Source organism: Colius striatus, chromosome 4, assembly GCF_028858725.1.
Source record: "Colius striatus isolate bColStr4 chromosome 4, bColStr4.1.hap1, whole genome shotgun sequence".
NCBI classification, from domain to species: Eukaryota; Metazoa; Chordata; class Aves; order Coliiformes; family Coliidae; genus Colius; species Colius striatus.
In genome coordinates, this window is record NC_084762.1 from 5,773,046 (window position 1) to 5,796,480 (window position 23,435).

The 23,435-nt window shown below is 48.3% G+C and overlaps 1 protein-coding gene across 3 annotated transcripts in view; it reads right to left on the bottom strand.

The window, feature by feature from the left end:
- Positions 1 to 1,014: 1,014 nt before the first annotated feature.
- Positions 1,015 to 23,435, bottom strand: part of GMPR (guanosine monophosphate reductase) — a 47,754-nt gene continuing 25,333 nt past the window's right edge. For 2 of the 3 annotated variants that reach the window (XM_061994574.1, XM_061994573.1), the window contains exons 6-9: positions 22,299 to 22,405; positions 16,066 to 16,108; positions 10,050 to 10,209; positions 1,015 to 4,894 (exon numbers count right to left, since the gene is read on the bottom strand). In XM_061994574.1, coding sequence (XP_061850558.1) covers positions 4,714 to 4,894; positions 10,050 to 10,209; positions 16,066 to 16,108; positions 22,299 to 22,405 — 491 coding nt within the window. In that variant the 3' untranslated portion in view covers positions 1,015 to 4,713. The remainder of the gene's footprint in view (positions 4,895 to 10,049; positions 10,210 to 16,065; positions 16,109 to 22,298; positions 22,406 to 23,435) is intronic. The other variant, XR_009818586.1, reaches the window with a different exon arrangement.

Genomic DNA, 23,435 nt, shown 5'->3' on the forward strand with positions numbered 1-23,435 from the left:
CGACAGTCAGCTCATGTTGAAACTCACTAATGTATGGATTTGCTCTTTTTTTTTTTTGTTGGAATAATATATTAACGCGTTGAACACTGTTGTTCTGGCAGTGTTACAGAAACGGGGGGGGAGGGGGGGAAGGGGATTTCCCAACCTTTTTCAGTTCGGGTCAACTACTGAAAATCGTTTTGTACTAGCTATGTCACCGCTCCCGGCGCTTGGCCGTGCCAGGGGAAGGAAGGAAGGGTTCACCATTCTACAGCAGCAGTTTTTCAGGGGTTTTGGGGGATGGTTTTTTTTTTCCCAGTTGGTTTTATTTTGGGTTTTGTTCCTTTTTTACGTTACTGCTCCGGTATTACTAACGGGGGTTGTTGCAAATCACACTTCCAGCGTCGTTCCTAGCGTAGGTAAAAGGGATACCGCAGCTTTGTGTTGGGGAGAAATGGAGCTGACATGGCCAGTACAAAGGAGAAATAGGGAGGGAATAACGTTTTGCACCTTATTGAAAAGAGGAGAAGATTTTAAGTGCATACAGACATAGTTAAGAGCTTTTATTGTGACAGGAGAACTTTTTTCCATATGCGTGCATACTCTCTGTAATTCCAGTGTAAAATATTGTACTTGCACTAGCTTTTTTAAAACAAATATTAAAACAAAAAAAAGGAAGAATTCATATTCTATTTTCTAATGGTGGTGTGTCTATTTGTAGGATACACTCGCGTCTGTTTATTGAATTTTATGGTCCCTTTCTTTGATGGTGCTTGCAGGTTTTCTAGGTAGAAATTATTTCATTATTATAATAAAACAATGTTTGATTCAAAATTTGAACAAAATTGTTTTAAAAGAAATTGTCTGTATACCAGTACAAGTTTATTGTTTCAGTATACTCGTACTAATAAAATAACAGTGCCAATTGCAAACGCCTGGCTCGGCTTTGTCCGGAGGGAGCTCGCCTCAGGAAGCAAACTCGCCTCGGTCTCATTTCCCCTCAACAACCCGCGGCCACAAAACCCCCTCCAGACCATCAGAGTGAAGCTCTTTATTGCATAACAAAACCTTTGCCACTTACAGCTTCTGAAGGGCAGGAAAACATCCAGAGCTCCCCGAAGAGGCGGCTTCACGGTTACCGCGGGCAACACCGAGGAGTCTGGGACTCTGACTTAGGAAGGGAAACTTCAACCAGTGAACATTGTCTCAAGTGAATGGTGAGGAGGGCTGGCTGAGCCACCTGAGCGAGCAGGAGCGAAGCAGAGGCTGTGGTGAGTGGTCCACACTGCGCTCAGGGGCTGTGCCAGCGCCACACGCGGCAGCCCCTCCGTCGCCGGGCAGCTCCCACCCCGCAGGGAAGGAAGGGCCTTGGCGTTGGGGGTTTGGGTTTAACTTCCAACACAAGCAAGGCCAAACCTGGCACGGGAAAAAAAACAAACCCAAAAAGCCCTCCTGGCTCCAACAAAGAAGTTTTGGTATGAAATGGCTGTTAACAGCAGCACTCCCGGGTGGGAGGTGGCGAGGGACAGACGCTGCACGTACCCTGGCAGAAAGCAGCAGCGGGGCTGTTTGACGCACTGGAGCTCAACTGGTGTGAACAGGAAGTGCTGGGGTCAGAAAAGGCTTCAAACTCATCGTGTCCCTGACTGAAAAACACCAGCTCCTGTCCCAGCACACTGGGCTTGGCTCATAGCTGCTGCGTTTCTTGCTCACCCCCATCCTTCTGCCTGCTACTGACTAGCTGAAGGCACGCTTTGTAAGGGAAAAGCTCACCCAAAATGGAAGCAGAGGCTCCTCTTGCCCCTGCTTGCAGCTCTTCCTCTTTACAGGGTGGCCCCAAGAAGCTATGGATGGACAGGCTGAGCAGGGGGTGCTTCAGTGATGTACCATTGGCCTTTTCAGCATCCCTGCTTGTCAGCCTTTGCTCTGTTAACTCTATTATAGCAGGCCCAACCTCAGCATTGCCCTTGGGGGCTCAACAGCTGCCTGCCTGGGGAAGCAGGCGGGAATTAAGCCAACAGCACAGCTCATCACACCCTCAGCGTTCCTCTGGACAGGCCCCACAGAGGAGCAGCGAGCCCAGCACAGGCCCTGGGACATGTGGAGATGAGCACAGCCCCGAGGGTGCCGCCTGAGAGTGGGAATGGTGAGTGCTGACACTGCTGAGGGCTCTCCCTCAACAAAGCCCAATAGCTTTGGGTGAGCTGCAGCTGTGCCACCAGCTCAGCCTTCCTGCAGTCCACTTCTCTCTCTTGCTCATTTCAGAGAGAGAAGAAAATGAAACAGAAGGAAAATACACTGCTTGTCAAAACAATGGCAAGAGCTGCTGTTAGAAAACCAAACAGCCTAAGTCAAAGCTTCATCAGTAACTAACTACTGGCATCAATGTCATTCACAGCCTGGAGAATCTGGGGGACAACTTGAGCTCAGCCTGTCTGAATCCTTTCCTGGGAGTGCCTGCTCAGTCAGAGCTAGATGTAGGAGTGCAAGAGGCTCCAGGCCAGGCTGGCTGTCAGGTTTGCCCCATCTCTGGAGAGGCAGCCCCCCCGATCCCTTACCCCCAGCACCTGCCCTTTGGAAAAGAAAGTATTCCGAGGATGTGTCAGGCAGGTGCTCTGGTTGGTGTGTGTGTGACCTTTGTAAAAAAATGCTTACAAATCTATATTTCATATCTATATTTATATGTCTATGTATTTGTTAAAGTCCATTTAGAAATGTAGCTAAAACCAAAGTAGAAATGCAAGAGCGCAGCCGCCGCCGCATTGCTCACGAGGGAAGGCACCAGTGAGGAAGCACAGCTGGGCCAGGCCTGGGCCCTGAGAGGGAGTGTGGGTGTGAGTTTATGTGTGTCTGCTGCCTTGCCTCTGCCCTTCAGCTCACCCACAGAGCAGGAGGGTGACCTCCCACAGCCATACTGACCTGGAGCACTAACACCACCTGTACGTGACCCAGGGTGGGAGGCTGTGGAGTGGAAGCCTGACATCTTAGTGAGAGGCTTTCAGGCTAGAGGGAACAGAAGTCAGGTGCTCTGTTTGCTCCTCTCCCAGGGTCAGGTCCCTTTAGGGGATGTGAGTGGGACAAACAGTCACCACAAGCATCAGTTGTGCTGCTGTTAAGGCCTTTCTCCACCTCCAAAGCAGAGGAAGGCATCATGCCACGACTAAGAATGATGTCCTGCCTGTTACATGGAAGGCATTGCAAACACCAGCCTATTTGGAAGATGTTCTGTGCTTTCTCCAATGTGCACAACACACTTCAAAATCACCAGGGGTCAGCTTGTGGCTTACCTGTGCTCCTCAGCATGGTGAACTGAACCTCTCCTTGTGCTGGCCTTTTTCGGCAGTCCAGCCTATGAGTTTAATTGTCAAGTTTCTTTTTGCTATTCCTCTTCCTACAGCTCTCTCCTTGTCTTTTCAAAGGCAGCCTGCCTCTTTCCACAGGTGTGTGCAGGAGGGGACAGTTAAGGCTGCAGCACTGAAGCCCCATCAGCTGTGTTGCCATCTCAGCAGTGCTTGGAAGTAAGTGGCCAAAAGCTCACTTTTACATGGTTTCTCCTAAGGAGCCACCTTAACAAGGCATGTGGTAGCAATCTGTATTTCCCAAGAAGTTTCCTTGTGATTTATCAATTCATTAGCAGGCCATTACACTTTATTAGAGTCTTAAAAGGTTCAGCACTGCTTCTGGAGCAAAAGCTTGAAGGCCATCTCAGCTGCTCTGCTTTAAGCTCTCTCCTGCTTCCCACAGCCTGGAGGGCTGCAAAGGAGTGCCAACAAATAACCACAAGTGGATTTGCTCCCTGCCCACAGCCAACACACAGCACAGCGTTACTGAATCTTTGCTAAAGCAGGTAAGGGAACAGGGAGGGCTGCAGAGGAACTCCCTCCTTGGTGCTGGGGGGTAACTGTTGCTGGGTTTCTTGGAACTCTATTGACAGAGAGCAGGTAAAAAGCAGGAGCCCAGGTAATTCAATAACTGCATGCACAAGGAAAGCAGGCAAGCTCTGAGAGGTTTTCTCCTGAATGAGCTCCAGAGATAGGGGCAGGGGGTTGCTACATTCAGTGCCAGCTTCTCTCAAGAGGCAAGTCCATTGAACAGGGAGAGTTAGGAACAGCAGGACCAGCCCTGTGGCTGAGAGGGGAAGAGAGCTGGCATTTTTGTCATCACAGTAAGAAGTGGCCAGTAGCCAGGCCTCACCATCCACCATCCACCTCTGACGTGCTGCAGGCTGGCAGCTGTGACACAAACATCCTTTTTTTTTTGGCCAGAACAAAAAAAAATAAGAGAATCTGAGATTTCTCCACCCAATTCCTTGCATCTTTTCCCCTCACAGGCTGCAGCTGCTGGAGGTCAGGCCAGGCAGGCCAGCCTTACAGAAGGGACTGTGCGTACGAGTGCAGGCTGAACAGCCATGTCTGGGCAGGCCAGTTCCTTGTTAACTGGGGCTGCAGCAGCAATTTGTCAGAGGGGATATAAAAAAATGGGTGGAGAAATGTTGATTCAAAAAGTCAAGTAGGCACAAGAATGAAAGATGAGGCTGTGGCATTTGGAACCAATGGCACTGCATTAACAGGGCGACCTGCCTCTCCAGGGCCCGTGGCACTGCTGTCCCCAGAGAGAGAGGAGAGTTTGCCACTAACACATGGAAGAGAAAGCAAAACAAATCAGTGACCCTTCCTGCTCCTCTCTCTCCCCATCCCACCCCTCTCTCTCTCTCTCCAGCCCCCCAGTCCTGGGCTAAGAGAAGACCTGGCTGTGCTGCTGGGTGACCCGGATAAACGTCGTTCTCCTGCTCAGTTCCTTGAGCTTGGCAGCTCCCACGTAGGTGCAGGTGGAGCGCAGCCCCCCAAGGATGTCCAGGATGGTGAGTTCCACGTCTCCTCTGTATGGGACCTCCACAGTTCTGCCCTCTGAAGCCCTGGGAAAGAGATGGGTGATTATTTATGGCAGGTGCAACTCAGAACAGTGTTTACTGGAGCAATGTAGAGCTCAATACTCTGTGCTGCAGTTTAGAAACGTTCCCCTGGCTTTACTGCTGGCTTGGCTGTTGCTGCTTGGTGCCCTCAAGCACTGAATCCCAGAATGGTAGGGGTTGGAAGGGACCTCTAGAGCTTATTCCAGCCCCAGCCCCTGCTAAAGCCGGTTCCCCTTGAGCAGGGGGCACAGGAAGGTGTCCAGGTGGGTTTGGAAACCTGAGAAGGAGCCTCCATACCGTGGGCAGCCTGGGACAAGGCTCCCTCACCTCAACACCAAAGGAGTTTCTCCTTGTGTTTGTTTAAGTGGAACTATTTGTGTTCCAGCTTGTGCCTGTTACCCCTTGTCCGGTCACTGGACACTACAGAAGTGTCACCCCATTCTCCTGACACCCACCCTTTAGATACTTGTAAGTGTGAATTTTATCTCCAGGCTGAACAGCCCCAGGTCCAGCTGCCTCTCCTCCTCACACACGTGTTCCATCATCTTGGTAGCCCTGTGCTGGCCTCTCTCCAGCAGTTCCCTGTCTCTCTTGAGCTGGGGAGCCCAGATCTGGACACAGGACTCCAGATGAGGCCTCACTCCTGTCACTACTTGTAATACTGGGCACGAGAAGCAGACAAACTTTGCAGAAGCCCCAGTATCCTATGACTGTAGTTACACATCTGCCCCTTCCTCCCCTCCACCACCTGCCCACAAGCAAGGGAAGCTTCCAAGCTTATTGGAAGTTAACAGGCTGCAGGGTTCTCAAAAGCACAGCTGGAGTTACACGATGGAAGAATCCAGGCAAGTAACTCTGACTCCTTCCCTTGCAGCGCTCTCCATGCCTCGTGCTCAGTAGTTCCTCCTGCTGAGGAGCTCCTTAGTCACCAGCTGATCTCACTGGGCTTTAGAGCAAGCTTGGTCTGCACAGCACACCAGCTCCTTTGGAGAGGGAGGCCTTGGGATTATGAGGGGATTGCTATCCCCTCATAAAAAGTGGAGGCATAAATCCTGGCAAATCACAGAATGGTGTGGATTGGAAGGGACCTCAAAGACCATCTAGTCCACCCCCACCCCTGCCATGGACAGGGACACTTTACACTAGAGCAGGTTGCTCCAAGGCCCATCCAACCCGCCCTTGAACACTTCCAGGGATGGGTCAGGTGTGACTCATTGTTGTAGACATTTGTTTACTTCTCACTTAAGTTGTCTAGGGGACAGTGTAAGAAAGAAAGGGCCTGTTTGGAGGCTCCATTTGCAAATCGTTAACAGCAACAATGGGCTCTGTGGAGGTACTTCAGTGGGAGCCTGGCTGTATTTCATTCTGTTAGTTTAAAGGTGAGCTCAAAGCCCTTGGGAGTCAGTTTAGGAGAACTGTTCATATGCCATGTGAGTAAGGAACCAGGATTCCCTACATCTGATGAATAACCAACTCTTTCTTAACCTTACTTTGGTGACAGCAAAGGCAGCCCCAGGTACAGCAATGTAACAGCCCTGCAGAGATGGGAACACTGCTCTGAGAGCATGGACACACACCTGAGGGACCACACAGGCATGGCTCCTGGGAGATGCTCCTGCAGTGCACGTGGGAACCTGCAGCTTCTGGGATTCCACTTTTGGCTTTGGAGCCCCAAACCTACAAAAGCTGGACAGTGCCTACTGCTCCTCTAGGCCCAGCCTGATGAGCTGGTGGGATGTTCTGTTGATCAAGGATTAACCTCCAGATCCTGTCCTGGGGGAAGTGTGCTGGGAGAGAGGTCGGATATTAACTCCACAGAGTGGTAAGTCCAGTTTTATGTTCATACTTGGGGAAAAAGTGTCAAAAGGGGGGCTCAAAATTCTCCATGCTCCCACCCCACATGCTGGGAGTAACGGGTGTTGCAGAAGGAAGAGGAGGAGTACAAGATGCAAGTGGGACAGAAATCTAGAGCCATGAGCTAAGCTACAGAGTAACTTGAACTGCCCCTAGGTTCATTTTGAAGGGACAAGTCCCCAGATTTGTAGCAAGTGTTTAGATTATAATAATGTCACCCCTGATAGGTGTCCATAGGGGTGAGGAGTAGAGTCTGTAATGGGTATATGTGCAAGTTTTGGGGGTTTTCTTGTGTTCTGCAGAAACAAAGTGACATTTCTAACAAGTGTTCAAGATTGTTGGAGCATTAACCTCCGTAGGCTTGTCCCCAGGGCTGAAGTTGGTGGTGAGTATTTATTCAGGCTGTGTTAACGTTAACTCCAATACTCCAGTCCTTAGGGGAAAGAGGTGAGAGTGTGTAACAGGTAAAACATTGCCCAGGGTGCTGATGAGCCCTGTCACCTGGTTTCCAGTGAGGGAATTCCAGTGGGTGGAATTTTGTTGCCCTATAACCACTCTTAGCCTGGCCCAGGACTGGGGTCTGTGATGGGTATATAACCAAAATGTGATGTTCACATGGTGCTCAGGATGGAGCAGTAACATTTTAGGAAGTGTGCTGGTCCAAGGGAGAAAGGGTGCAGCTTAGAACTGATGTCCATTAGGGCTGTGATGGCGCTGGGTCTGGGCCTGGCAGGCCATGCCTTGCTGGGCTTGCTGCAGCCTTGTGTGAGGGCCAAATTAGTTTGTGCACGAGCATTGAATAAAGGAATGCATGAGTGCCCAATGTTTGCATGCACACCCAAATCATTTGCACCCAAGCACCCTGTGCACCCAATTTATTAATGAAGGAGCAGCTGGTTAATTTACACAAGCACCTGACTGTTACACACAGCAGCTCTGTGTTGGGCATATATGGTGGAGTTTGGGCAGCAAGGGCCACCAGTGTGACCTGTGTGGGAGAAGGCCAACATCTGCTTCATGCCAGTCACAGAGGTGGCTCTCAAAATGGTATGAGCCACCAAAACTTCAGCCAGTTAAGGGAACACGTGAGACTTCTGCTCAAGTGTATTTAAGGAGCAGCAGCAGCGGCCACTGCGACAGGAGACGTGCATCTGGAGAGAGAACCAATACAGAATCGCAGAATGGTGTGGGCTGGAAGGGACCTCAAGCTCATCTCCTTCCAACCCCCCTGCCCCTCTCCTCACTGAAGGAATTGGGACAGACTGAGGGTGACCTGTGGTGAAAGCAACGGCAGGTGAGACATGGAGGGGGGAGGAGAGGCGTCTGGCTTAAGTGCAGTCTGGAAAATGGGGGAGAGGGGAAAAGTATTTACTAACATGTTTGTTTAATTACCCAACAGTGATGTGAAGTTTCTGTTAGGTGGCAATAAATGAAAGCAAGTGAAAAACATCCCCGAGTTGAGACTGTTTTGCCTGTGAACAGACCGTGCCTGGATTACTCGGGGTGTCACAACAGCTGGCACACTTGGCAGAGAGCTGCATCACCAAGTCAGCAGGAACTGCTGGGGAACTTGCAGCTCTGACATCTCTCCTGGAGTTATGACCCCAAACTAACCCTTTCTCAGAAAAGAAAGGTGAAGGCAGAGCAACCGGGGCTCCCAGCAGGTGGGGAAGGTGTGCTGAGATGCTCTCAGCAGAGTCTCTCACGAGTCAATGAAGGGTGAATAGAAAGACAGAACTATTTTTTGGGATACAGAAAAAGACAGTTAAGCTGCAGCCAGTTGCTGTTTCTGCCTCTGTGGCACAAATTCCACCCTACAGTTAGTATACTTAGTGCCAAACCCCAGCTTAGTGGAGGCTGTGAATTGCTGAGTGACCACAGTACAGTTGCAGCATTCGAACACAACCTGTGCAATCTCAGAAGGGTCAACGAAAGCAAATTGGCTCTAACTGAACAATACTGCTTGTGGTCTCTGTTCCTGCTTGCTGTATTTCTTTTCTCCCATGAAGGAAACTTAATAACTACCTTTCAGAAATGCCCAGCTCTGATCCACGTTCCTCATGGAAGGAGGTAAAAATGAACCAACACATAAATGACACGAAAGTAATGAAACAGGCTACACAGATTCCATACCACATTAAATGGGATCAGCTTGACACATTCATTGCAAAAACAATTACTCTCATGACTTTATTCCCTGCTACAGCCATCTCACCTTACCTGTCAGTTTTAATTTAACTCCTTGCTCGAGGCTCAGGTTCTCCAGCCAGAATGTGTAACTTTGAGAAGATGAAGTGACAAGTGGTGTGATTCTGCAGGGGGCTGAGCTCCCCACTGCTTGAGTAAAACACTGCTGACTGCTCAGGCTCTTTTAGAGACAAAACAGCTGATAGAGGCTTACAGCTGGGCTTTTTAACTGCATGTAAAGATGCCCCACTGACTTGTGACCTGTTTGGGGTATCCAGCATGTAAATTGCTGACTGAGTTCAAGTTTGTCATAACCTAAACTAATAAGTGACTAAAATCCTGTTACTCTTCTTCTGAGAGTGATTCAAAGCCAAGCCTTGCCCTGTTTCCAATTGTCCCTTCAGTGCCCTGCACATTTACAGTGCTGGATAACTAACAGGTGCTAATTTTACACCACAGGGACACTCCTGCTGGGACAGGCCAAGCAAGGCCAAGGCCCAGACCAAGGTGGGGATGGGGAGGCAGCTCTGTGTTGTGGCTGCAAGGTGAACAAGATGAGAACCACCTCCTTCACAGTGAACAGCCAAGGCTTATGGAGCAGTTGTAGCTAGCAGTAGACTGGGGAACACTTCCCGTGTTACTTATTAGTGGCACAAAGAAGAAGCAGTGTATATAGAAAGTGTCAAATAGTGCCTTTCTGTGCAACCTGTAGTCCCACAAGACATGATACTTGCAGGTTATCACATTTTTAAGGCAGAGCAGTATCAATTCTCCTACTAATTCTCCTGCTGGCAAAAGACTGTGTTGCCAAAGCACAGGAACCCCGAAGTAGGTGAGGCAGAATTTAACAGCTGCCCCAGTCCTTTGCCCCACTGCTACAGCAGGTTTTCACACACTTCTGCAACTCCCACCAGGTCTGTGGTGGCCAGGCCCTAAAATGACTTTGTTGCAGCACACTTACCTGTCTCCTCCTTGATATCATCCCTCCCTCAGATCTGCTGTTGGTAACAGCCTCCTAAACAGGAACAGAGGCATAGGCTCGCTTCCAACAGATCCTGCTCCAGAAGTTCCTGGGTGTCTGGCTCCCTGCAACTGCTCAGCTGTGTGGGATTCATACCTGTATTCAGCAACCCCTCCTGCATGCTTCTTCATGGCTGTATCAGAGCTCATTCCATAGAAGAGTTTCACCTTCTTGCCATTCTTTTCCATAATCTCTCCAGCACACTGGTCATGGCCTGCAAACATTCCTCCAAGCATGACAAAGTCGGCACCGGCCCCTGTGATCAGCAAAGTGACACGTTAAGAAAGCAGGGAAGGGAGAAGAGGGTGAAAGAAAACACAGTAGCCTCCAAAAAACAACAGCCAGTCCTAAACAGCTTGGTACAGAGATTCCCCTCTTGTACTGGACACAGCAAACTTGGAAGAAATACTTCACTGAAGAACTGACACATGCTCAGTTGTAGCTCTCTGGTATTTTAAAGGGGGAAAAAAAAGTCCTTTTTCAAAGCTATAGATTATTCTGCTCCATCTTGTGGAGGCTCCTTCCTTGGAGGGCTTCAAGACCTGCCTGGCCATGTTCCTGTGTGACCTGATCTAGGTGACGCTGCTTCTGCAGGAGGGTTGGACTGAATGATCTCTAAAGGTCCCTTCCAACCCCCACCATTCTGTGATTCTATGATCTCACACTATTTTCAAATGCAGTTTTCACCCTTCATCACAGTGTGTGAGCACCTTCCTACCTCCCATTGTGATGGCAGTACTGGGAAGCCCTAATCACAGGGCTGGGATCTGTGGAGCTCAGTGCTGCAGGGAGGACAGCTCCTACTTCAAGCCCTCTCTAGGCTCAGAGCTCTGAATGGGAGGGCATACTCATTAACATAATGTATTCCTGCCAACACTGGCAGAAAACAAGCAGATTTTGTAATGAAAGGATGAATTTTTCAAGTCCATCAGCCAAACATATTCAGTGCAGGTCTGGGTGATCCCTTGTCAAGAGAGATCTGGATGGATGGGTCTGCATGTGGTTGTTGTTTAAAATCTCAGCATGCACCACAGAGGTCTGAGCCGTAGCTACAACTCCTCACTGTGTTCCAGATACTGGCTAACAACACTGAATATTCCACTGTGCCCACTCACTCTGTCCATCTCCCATGATTTAACAAATCATGAAATCAGTTCCACTGGGAGGGAGATCAGGAAGAAGGCTTTTTGGAATCACTCTTGATTTTCTACTGTGACTTCCAACATTTCCAGCTGGGCTGGAACTATTCCACCAGCAGCTCCTGCTGTGATATTTTGTCATCTCTAGTCTTGCCTGGAAAAGTTTGGCTTTTATTCTTTTATGACCCTGTGGTAACCCATCCCTGAAACAAAGCATTTTCCTGTTCAGGTTCTCTGGCTTCTTCTATGTGCCTCCCCTCTGCCCATCTTCCCAGAACTGGCCAAAGAACAGTGCTACAAACCTCACTTCATACAAGGCAGAGGAGCTTTCCAGCTCCACCCTGCTACAAACACGTCTGAACTCTGGGGAGATCCCAGACTAGGTGATCCTGGCCTGAGGACTTGCCCTGATCTCTGGCACTATCCAAACAATAGCACTGGGCCTTGAAATCTGAAGAGGAAGTGAAATCATTATCCAATCTGCTCAGCTTCTGCCATCTGCTCAAACACTCTGTAGACAACCTCGAATTTGGGAATCTTCTGATCTTATTCTGACAACTGTGGTGGGTGCACTGATTTATAAAAGCCAGTTCCCTCCCTCTAGCCCTTTGCTGAAGAGCAGACCAAGCAGCAGCCTCTGCCTGGGAGCAGAACGCCCTTGCCTCCCTGGGCCTGGCTGTTGTTTGGAAAGAACAATATTGGAAAGGGACAGTAAGAATGAGGTTTGTGCAAAAAAAAAAGCTGAGCACATCCCAAGCTATGTGTATAGCCAAGCACCCATTCAGGTGTCCTATCATGCCAGCTCCCTGGCAGGTTTTTCCTGAGCTCTCTTGTTTCAGATGGCCGAGTTTTAAAGCCTCAGTTTGACTCACATCTGACATCACTATTAACCTGCCAAAAATGAAGGGAAAGCTCATCATTTAAGACATTCTCAGTTACTGGTGGGGACCTCCTCTTGTTACTTGGCACAATCTTACTCCACCTTTGCAAAACAACCCAAACCAAACTACCCTGGGAAATCTAGTTGATGTCTTCTCCATGAGTGGAAGAAAACAACGTGAGGAAGGATGGACAGATCTGAAGTCAAGGTTTCAAAGAGGCTGTTTAAACAAGACAAAGGCCTGCCAAAGGACACTCTTGATTCTGCCTTGTCAGTACTGTGCCTTGATCCTCAATTCCTGTCCTGTGTGTGGTTGAGGGTCTCACAGCCACCAAGTTATTGATGCAAAACAGCCACAGGAAACCCCCACTTCAGAATCACACCATTTCAGTTCCTGTGCACTTAAGTATCTACTTACTATTTTTCTTCTGACTTGTATATTTTGGGAGGAAAGCAAAACATGTTGGAATTGCAGGATTGAAACTCATCCAACTTGACTAACTTTTGCAAACTGCACCATAATTCACCAAGCTCTTCCAGAAGAGAGGAGCTATGTTACAGCAGACACAGCACGTCTGAACACCGGAATGACACGTGCTTAGTGCCATGCAGCTCCAGGGACGACAAACCCATATTAAACACACTTTTCCAGTCCTCTCCAGAACTTTCCACCCTGCTTCAAAGAGGTCTCAAAGTTTCAAGTCTGCTCCACCACTTTTCTAGCAGCTGGGGGTTTTTAGCACGGTCTTTTGTATGACCACAAGCAGCAGCGGGGCTTGCAACACCCTGCAGCCTTTTGTCTCCAACTACAGAGAGACCTTACTTTGGGTTGTGGGGGACTGAGAACACCTGGCAACAACTCTCTCTAGATTAATCCTGCTGCTACACAATCCCACTTCCAATGCACTGGCTTCCCCTTCCCAAAGCCTACATCGTATCTGAGCTCATTTTGCTCACTCAGGTTTCCCAGTGCCTTCTCTTTCAAGCCCTTACAGAACGCCTCTGCTGACGCCAGCCCAGCTTTGCAGCAGCACTCGGTTTCTGGATGGAGTCCCTCAGATGTCTTTTGTATGCTCCATAATCCATGTTACTGATAACCAGACTGGCTCTGTACAAACCCAACTGGAGTCAGCCTGCATTTGAAGCCTAGGCAGCCCTCCAGGCAGATACAGCCCAAGTCATGTGGGACCACAGCTGGCCCCAGAATGAACATTGACCTGTGCTCCAGCTGAGCCAGAGAGCCCTTGCAACAGTAGGTACACACACAGAGCTATCGAAAACAGGACCCAAAAAAAGCCAGTATGATCTGTCAGGTAGATTTTACAACCAGTTTATGTCCCCACTTGACTTTTCCTTCCCTGCTCCTGTATCTCTTCTCACCACTGCTGTAAGGAACAGCAGTATTGTGTTAAAGATGCTGGCAGAGGATTCAAAAGGCACATTCTGTTCCTGGCTCTGTCACAAAAATATATGTGACCTCAGGCAACTGAACTTAGCATTTCTGTGCTTTGACTTCTCATCTTTTAAACGAGGAGAGAGTAGTGCCTCCCTGGGGCACTCTGAGGAGTATGTTCATGTTATCAGCCTTTCCAAGACTGCAGTTATACGAACCATCTGAGAGCCCAATGTAAGGTTCTTTCATCCTCTTTCCTGCATCAAAGTATCTCTTTTCTTCCTGATCCCATTACCATCTCCAACACCCAGATGGCAGTGACATCTTCAGTTTACCAAACCCACACCAGGTTCCCACCCAGAAGCTCCAGAATCCCAAAGGATCTGTCACTCCCAGCAGTTTTGCCTCCCACCTGCAATGCTTCTCTGTTCCTTGCCTTTTTAGACAGGCTTCTACCTTGTTTCCCTTCTGTCAAAATGCTCAATCTGCCTCTGACTCTTGACACTAGTCAATGGTGTCACCTTCCACTTGTAAAGCTTCTCAGCGTCTTGCTCATGGTTCTTCACAACTCTTTACTTGCACTCAATCCACTCAATCACCTGTTCCCATAAATTTGCTTCTTTCAGCCACATCTTTAGCCATCTGTCAATGCCAGTCTGGCTGCTTTATCACTCACAGCTCTATAATGAACACCTTTCATGAACACTTTACAATGACTCACCAAGAAGAGATAGTATCATCACTTTAACCTGAAGTCCTCTTTGGGTTTCTTATCCATCCTTTTCCAGGCATCCATCCTCAGGTGAAATCATACATCTCTCTGTTTTATCACCCAGTCTCTGCTATCCAACAGATGTGTCTAACTCCTCTGATGCAAGAGGCTTTCAGCAAGTGCAGAGGTAAGTCTGGGCTGGACTATTCAGTACCAGTACTGAGGCTTTGGCTTGTAAAAGCTGGGCACAGAGGCCATCTTTTACAAGGCACACATGGCAAATCACCTCAGTGGCATTCAATGAAAACTGATAGTAACAACATTATCTAGAAGCTTATTTTGAAACTCACCTTTGGACAAATACACACCTGGCTCCAGCTAGTCAGGTGTCCACAGTGTGCCTACCTCAATCATACACAACCAGACATGGGAAGTTTATCAGCTCCAGCCCTGTACCTGGGACACACAGGTCAGACCAATCTGTCTGGCCTGCCATCAGGGTGCAACTGCAGCTTTCTGATGCTCCTCTGTCCCAGGGACAACCTGTGGTGGCCTTCAGACACACACTGCTGTGAATGCCAGCACCTCCTGACAATCAGCAAGTCCAGCATCTGCCCTTTCACAGATTTTAAGCAAGTTTCTGCTCAGTTGGCCCAAAGAGACCACAGAGACCCTGCAGACTCGCTATAAACATCACAGAGGAAAACATTAATAAACACTTTGAAGTTGCTTCCTGTTGTTTTAACTTCTGGAGCTGCTCCTGTTGAAGAAAGACCCTTTCCAGGGGCCAGGTTCCTGTGCAGGCAGCTGGGGATGCAGGGAGGTTCAATCTCAGCTCACAAGCTCCCCATGACAACTACACCAGGGCAAGCCAGGCAGAACAAAGGCCTCAGGGGGCACGGGGTCAGTGAGCTGAGCTGACTGGGTGGGTTTTTAATCTGTTCAGCTGTGTCAGACTCACCCGACTGGCAGGATCTGTTCCCCATGTCACATCACCCACTGGGTGACGTGAAACCCTGTGACTGAGCAGATTCCTCGCTGGTAGCACTCGTTCCACGCTGTGCTTCAAATCTCTAATTAAATCTTCCTTGTCATCTGACCTGTCTAAAAACAGGAGTTGTCTGCAAACTTAGAAGACAGATTTTGGTTTCAACCTTTCCAGGAGGCCTGGAGTTTTTCTTGGCAGGTCTGTAATCTGAGTTTAGGCCTGCCCCTGCTTTCCATACTTGCAGAGCTTCCTGCCAAGCAGACGTGCTGTATCATAACGTGCTCTCTCTCTTGTATCACACCACTCTGACATCCCAGTGAGAGACTGTGCTGGCCCACTGTATTCCAAGTATTACCCCACTGTGCATATCCAAAGGGTTTGGCATTTTGAGGAGTGGGGCAGTAAATGACCTGCCAGCCCAGAGAGTTCACGTTAAATTCTCTATGCTATCAGGAAGAGCTGGTGTAGTTCACTGAAGCTACTGTCATGAGAGCAAAATCTGTTAATTATTAACTTCCATGTTTTAGGTATCAGCTGGGCTCTAGGGGATACAGTATAAACAACATCTCATCTCTCCAAGTGGACAGCTGATCCCAAGGAACAACTCTAGGGATCTGGCCTGGCTTTTTGTTTTGTTCTTCTGTCCAACACACATTCCACCATCTCTTCATTCAAGGCCTAGGGCAGCTAGATCTGGCAATATTACAGGCATCCTGGAGCCCTACTTGGAAGAAACCTTTATCAGTTTTCTTTGTGTTACTGTCCCAGTGGCTGTATCCTAGGCACACCTGGAACAGAGTTTCCAAACTGGACTTTGACCAGTGCACGTTTTGCACCGCAGAATATGGACTGGCTGGTCCAAAGAGCAAAATTCATGTCTGCTGTATGAATTTCACTGGAGTCACCTACAGGGATGAATGTAACCTGCTGCTGGTTACACACTTGGGGTGTGACTCTGCCTTGGGGTGGGCAGGGGGGTGGCACCACGGGCTGTCCTTACCGAAGGCTTTGGCGACGTCCCCGGGGCAGCTGCAGCCTCCGTCCTGCAGAGAGAGAAGAGGACGGTGAGTGGCAGCGAGCTCATGGGGACCTGAAACCTCCCCACAGCACAGCCCTGCTCAGGGAGGGTCTCTGCAGAGCTGATGGCCCACCCCAGTACACAGCATCTTGGCTGAGCTTGTAGGGAATCACACAATGGTGTGGGTTGGAAGGGACCTTAAAGATCACCTTGTCCACTCCCCTGCCATGGGCAGCGACACTTTCCACCAGACCAGGTTGCTCCAAGCCCCATCCAACCTTCCCTTGGACACTGCCAGTGGGGCAGCCACAGCCTCTCTGGGCAACCTGTGCCAGGGCTTCATCACCTTCACAGGGAAGAACTTCTTCCTCACACGCAATCGCAACCTCCTCTCTTTCAGTATGGAGTCACTACCTCTTGTCCTATCATTCCAGGCCCTATAAAAAGTCCCTCTCCAGCTTTTTGTTGTCAGACCCTTTAGGGACTAGAAGGCTGATACAGGGTCTCCTCAGAGCCTTCTCTTGTCCAGGCTGAACAGCTCCATCTCTCCCAGCCTGTCCTCCAGCCCTCTCATCATTTCCATGGCCCCTTCTAGACTTATTCCACATTATCCTTCTATTGCCTTCCTTCATTTACACTACTATCTAATCTATTAATAATTGTAGAATCACAGAATGGTAGGGGTTGGAAGGGACCTTTAGAGACAATCTAGTCCAGCCCCCCTGCAGAAGCAGGTTCAGCTAGATCAGGTCACACAGGAACATGCCCAGGTGAGTCTTGAAGCCCTCCAAGGAAGGAGCCTCCACACCCTCCCTGGGCAGCCTGTGCCAGGGCTCCCTCACTGAAACACTGAAATAGCTTTTCTTTATGTTTAAATGGAACTTTGGGTGTTCCAGCTTCATCCCATTACCTCTTGTCCTGTTACTAGATACCACAGACGAAAGAGATGCCCCAACCTCCTGACATCCACCATTTATCTGCTTATTAATGAGGACCCCCTCAGTCTTCTCTTCTCTAGACCAAACAGCCCCAGTTCTCCCAGTGGTAATAACACCACTGGTAACAGCAGCAACACAAATTCCTGACTGCAACTTCCTAAATCCCAGAAACTGGAAAACAAAACCTCCTCTCCTGTTCTGAATCATCCCCTGCCATTTTGACAAAAGGCTGTGTGAGGCAGAGGTACCACAAACCCCTACCTTCAACCACCAAAGACATTTAAAATCACTGTCTCAGCAGTTCACAACACATTAAAAGGTCACAGGGGGAGGGGTGAGGAAATACACCATCAGCTAGGTTGGATTTTGATCTGATAACCTCTTAAGCAGCTCAGGTAATCTTATCTTTGTTGAGTGACTATGAATCTCTCCTCACTGTTTGGTAGAGAACAGCACTTTTGAGGTCCTTGGCATTTGAGACCTGTGTGTTTCAGTTTTGGTGCAAAGCAGTGGTTGATCAGGGGGTTTTGGTGGAGGGGAGTTATGGATGTGTGACAGGGCTGTGAGACAGGAATGACACATAGCAGTGCTCATCATCTGCTCAGGCTCTTTGGGTTTGGTAAAGGTCTGAGCATGAGATGAAACATCTTTCTACTCCACACAGCCACTGTACCAAAAGGGCTTCCCCTTTCTTTGATAAACAATCTGTTGCAGCCTGCTGACAGCTTTCCTGCTTCTGAAGCTACCCCCCAGACTGTGTGGTTACTGCACTTGGTTACCACTCCCTGTGTATGGCCAGAGCCAGCACCAGCAGCCATTTCAGAGCTGGTTTTGGTGGGTGGCTGCTGCTGGGGCTGAGTGGGAGAGCCCCTCTACATGCAGAAAAGGATTCAGACACAAACTGAGCCGGTGGATCTGAAAAGTGAGTGGTTTTTCAAAGGGCATCCTGCTGCAAAACAGTGCCTGGGAGAACTTTAAAAGCTTTTGTTCCACTTGCTGATAACCTCATGCACATTATGCCTTTTGTTGAGCTAGGCACTCTTGCTGTCAGCTCCAGAAAGGAGTGCTGGGCTGACAGCTGAATATCTCTCTCTCTCCTGTTAAGGGCTCTGCTTGTGCAACTCTTTCTCTCTGACAAGTCTGTCAGAGCCTGGAGGAAGGTGTGAGTGTGTGTGCATGTGTCAGGGGAGGAAGAGCCAAGGTAGAAAGCAAGGTCTAATAATCTTCAAAGAGCAGTGTCAGGAATTTGCCTGACTCTTGCTGTCTGCCAGACAGGCTGGCTCTGAATGCTCTCTGGTAGATGGGTTTCAATGTGTTCTGTTGGATGGCTCAGTGTCTGACTTTTATGATTAACCCAGTAGTGGCAGTGATGGAGGTCTGATGCTCTCAAAAGTACCATGGGGATGGGGGCTTTAGTGTGCAATCATTAATCATCAGCTTCAAAAAATATCCCTTTGAGTGTCACCAAATACCAAAATGCTGAGCAGAGTAAGAGACCTTCCCAAAACCATTTAAGAGAAAAAGGAACCAATGATGAGGATGATTCACAGCACTTCTTCATCTTTACATGTCTCCACACAAGCAGGTAAATTCAATGAGTCACAGAAAGGGCAACAAAAAGGAAATACACTAAGCACTTATGTGAGATGCTACATAATAAAGCCATATGCACTAAATCTCTTCATTCCATGTGAAAAATCAAACTGTTTAGAAAATGAGGCTGTGCTTCTGCTGCAGTGACTGGAAAGCTTCCCCTTACAGTTCAGCTCATCCCAACAGGGGCCTGGCTCTGGATTCAAAAGGGCTTGCAGAGCTGCTGGGATTCAGTCACGGAGCTCGGTGCAGGCTCTGCCTCAGAGCCCTGGGGAAATAGATCTGTACAAACCTCCCTGTGAATTCAGGAGAACTGGCATTAGTGTGAAGTAAGCCTGTTGTGAAGGGTGGCCACAGGGCCATGATCCTGAGACAACTGGGTGCTAAGCTGAGGCAGAGGGGAAAGCAGCTTTCCAGTCAACAAGATTGTTTAACAGTGTTTTCCCTATTTAGTCTTGGTCTCTGAAGAGATAAAACCATTTTACAGTAACAACACTTAGCCTGAGGAAAAGAAATACAGCATCAAAAAGCAGTATGAACTGGTTGAGTATTTACTATTATCCACAACTCTTGTAACTATGGCTTCTGTTTCAAGCAACCTTTGTAACAGATCACACAACCAGCCCTTCCTACGGTATCAGCAAACAGAAAGCTATTTATTATGCAGGAGATCTGTACAGTATGTGGCATATACAGCAGTAGAAAGGATACATATGGTGCTTTATTCTGAACTGCATATGCTGGGCATATTTCTGTGTAGAAAGTGTTCTGTGTGGAGGAAGAGGCAGTATGGCAGTAGCTGGGTGAAGAACCCCTTAGTCATCCTTCCCACTGAACACTGGTGGCCCATCACTCAGGCAGGGTGAAGGGGAAAGAGAGATCTGTATGAAATGGTAGCCAAATGAGAGAGGGCACATGCAAGGCTGCCTCCCATTCCCTGCATTGCTGGCTTACTAGAATACGTGACTGCCTCTCTATCCAGCAGAGTGGTTCTCTGACCTACAAGAAGCAGAAACTTTATCTCAAGTAGGACGTTTCTGAAGCAGCTCTCCTGCTAAATGGCCCCTCCACTGTAACTCCCTGCTGCACTTTCTCAAGGCCAAAGGATTAGAGAGATGAAAACTGAGACTACTGGCTCCTAGACAAACAGCACAGGACAGAATCAGTGCCTGTATCTGAGACAGGGTTTCCTCTCTTCTTTCAGTGAGTCATGAAAGATTCATTTCTTAAAGATAATTTAGCATGAGGAAAGTCACTGGTGCAATTTCCCCACCCCCTCCTCTGTGTAGTGCAGGCCTTCATTTGGACTATCAGGTTTTAGGTTGGCCTAAAAGCTGTCACCTCCTTTGTCAAACATGTCAGCTCCAGAAAAATCACACACAGTCACTTCAGTAATACAAACAGTTAAAATCCCAAGCTGTGCTGCCAGCCTAGCAGAGCTCCTGCAGAATGGGCACTGCTGTGTTCCTTGCAGTGCCTGTACTGTGCTCAGCACCATCCCTTTCTCATTCCATCAGTGGGACTTTATCCCTTCATATGTTAAAGAAGGAAGAGAGCAATTCAATGGAAAGTACTGGACAGGACAGAAGTGGACCCAAGGAAGCTCCCCAAGGGAGTAACCCATAGCTCACCATCAGTCATAATTTACACAAAGACAGATCCTTCCCACTACTTCCATATCACTGTAACAAAACAACTGCTGGACATATTTTCTCTGACTGTAGAGGTCTCCTTTGGCTCAGGTAGGGCCTGCCCCTTCCTGGATCTACATAATAGAATCACAGAATGGTGGGGGTTGGAAGAGACATTTATAGAGATCATCCAGTCCAACGCCCCCTGCTCCTAAAGCAAGTCCATGTACATCAGGTCACACAGGAATGTGTCCAGGTGGGATTGGAAACCTCCCAAGAAGGAGCCTCCACACCCTCCCTGGGCAGCCTGTGCCAGGGCTCCCTCACCTCAACAGTAAAATAGTTTTTCCTTGTGTTTAAATGGAACTTTGTGTGTCCAGTAGTGAGACATTTTGAGGGATGCCATGTATACTTGCTGCTTACTCCCATAGGGTGGTTTTCCCTCAGGAGGATACCCCTCTTCTGTGACACCCTGACCAGAGCTCTGGCAATGACCCTGCAGTCCAGCCTTTTCCCAGTAAACACATCAATACCTATCCAAGTGCCACAGGATGCAGGTATAGTAGCCTCACCCTTGCTTTAATCTCTTTAGCTTGGGTGACAGAGTTGAGGTGCAGTGATGTTAAGAGACCCTACTTACTGCGCTCTAGACCCAGATGCTGTAGCAGACAGGTATTAAACTGCCCTCCTGTACAGCCCCTGGTATGGCTAGGGGGCTGATAGGTGGGCTCACTGAAGCCAACGTGACCTAAGCAGGTCAGGAACTGATCCATCCTCAAAGCAGGAAAGGAGGAATAGTACAGAACCTTCTCATTTTTTCAACAGTTGAAATACACACTCCCTGTTTTCATGTAAGAACAGAGTAGCAACATCCTTCTGAGAGCTGCTAGCAGTAAATGATTATTGCAAAACTAGGATAAGTCTCTGAGCAGCACTGCTAGGATGACACCTATACTCATCCAGCCTTCATAGTAATGAGTCAGTCTTTCATGCTCTATTGCACACATGTTCTGCTGTCTGCTAGAGACACAAACATTTGTAATACTGCCCAAGTCATAAAATCACAGACTGCTTTGCTTTTTTTTTTGCCTGCAAAATTCATATAAGGGAGCCATGGAGAGAAGGGAATATGCATATGCATTAGCAATAAAGAGCAAGAAACATTCAACTTGTTTTCCTGCTGCATTCTACCCAAAGCTCCAGGAAATACAGTTGAGCCCTTTGCCCATCTACAAACCTTTTGTTCCTTTCTCCCTTCTTTCCTCAACAACACAACACACCCCCTTCCTCACATGGATGCTAGTCACAACTGGATCAAACAAATCAGGGCCTTGCAGCCATTTCACTTGGCAGTATATCTACAATTCAGTGTGTGGTCTCCTCTAGGGCCACAGAGGGAGAGTGTTGGCCATCAGGGTACCTGTGAGCACAGCTTATGCCTTCATGGCTACCAGCTGCCTCAGAGCCAGCCTGCACAGACTGGGCAAGCCCCTCACAGCCAGGGCCACGCTGACTGGCAGGCTGTGCTCAAGACCACGGGAGCTTTGGGTGCTCTAGGCTGCAGTCCAGCTCAGTCTGAGGCCATGTTTAACTTTCCCTGCATGAGGTGACTCTGCTCTTGCTGTTACAGTGGAAACTGACATTAACAGGCAATGCTAATGCCTGCTACTGCCTACTAATGCTACTGCCTGCCTGTCCCTCAGTCCCACTCTCTGGGGAAAGCCACGTTTCTGACTTCCCTCGTTTTACTGTTTGCTTCAATGTGGAAACACTGTCAAGCTTCCAGTTCTACTCACGTAACAACTTACTCCATTCAGGGAGCCAGAAGCAGCCTTCCAGAGGCACAAACAGGAGTGGGGTGCCCAAACTATTTAAACATTAGAGGCAGTTGGTTTCTTTACATTTGAATCTCCACTGACAACCCCAGGAGCCAGTATAGGGGTCAAGTGGAGAGGACAGGATAGCCTTTAACACACAGCGTACTGGGCTGGTTGATTCTCCTATTCCACAACGATTTGCACAGTGGGAATCAGAGCAGATGATATTTACTTACAGAGATGATATGTCCTTTCAAGCCATGTGCTGAGTCTGCACACTCAATGACAGCACTTAGCTGTGGATAACCCACTCCCGTCTTAATCCGAGTGGTACACACAGAACCTGGATAGGAGAATGAGAGGGGAAAAAACACAGCCCATTACACTGACAGAAAAGACACAGCTTGGGGTGGGTGGGGTTTTTTCTTGTGGAAAAAAATGTTTCTATCTGTATTCTTTTTCCCTCCCCCTCAAGAAGTGTCTGTTGCAAAGGGTGGCTAAGAGCAGCACAGGGGAACTTGAGTTTTGAAACGCTAACACACCACTTCATGGGAACTGTAACTGAGGTGACTAATAGCTCCTCTTTTTGTCTCCAGTTCTCACTTTAGGTCTCATTGGTAATGCTTCCCAGCGTGGAATTACTACATCACAAGTAAGCAAATCTGACTGAGGTGCCTGAAGAGGAGGGGGACGAAAGGACCAGAGTCACAACCCGTGAGACTCAGCAGCAGCATTTAGTGCCTGGATATGACTTCCAATAAACATTTCTATGTATTTTCTACTTTTTTTAAATAATTCTCAGGGGAAATCTGTGCTTTACTTTTCTTTTAAGGTGATTTTCCATGAGGGAGAGAACCCCATCTTTTGCCTAATACTTAAAGCACAAACGTTTGCCAACTACTGCCATCAACCAATGTAAGACAACCAGCACACAGCTTTTAAAAAGTGAGATAAATAATCACCAGAAAGCTGCAGTATTACAGGAAATACATTCTTTATATCTGATTGTCAACCTCGATTATTTACACACATAGCTGCACCTATATATAACAATAAATATTTAAAACACCCACTTCAGTTATAGTTCAACGTGGTGACACGGCTACAGAATTCTTTGGATCCTTCTCTTTTTCTCCTCAAATTAACAGTCAAAAGCAAGACTGCTTTTTACTAGCCCAGATCTTCTAATTTAGGATACAGACCTCTGCATGAGAACAAGAACTTCAAAACAGATTCTAAACCAGATGCAGTGACATCTGGATCCTTTCACCCAGCTGGATACCCAGGTTATACTCAAGCTACCAGTAAAGTAAAAGCTTCCAAAGAACTGACAAGGTCAAGGTAGTGACAAGTATTTCTGCAAAGCAGGAGGA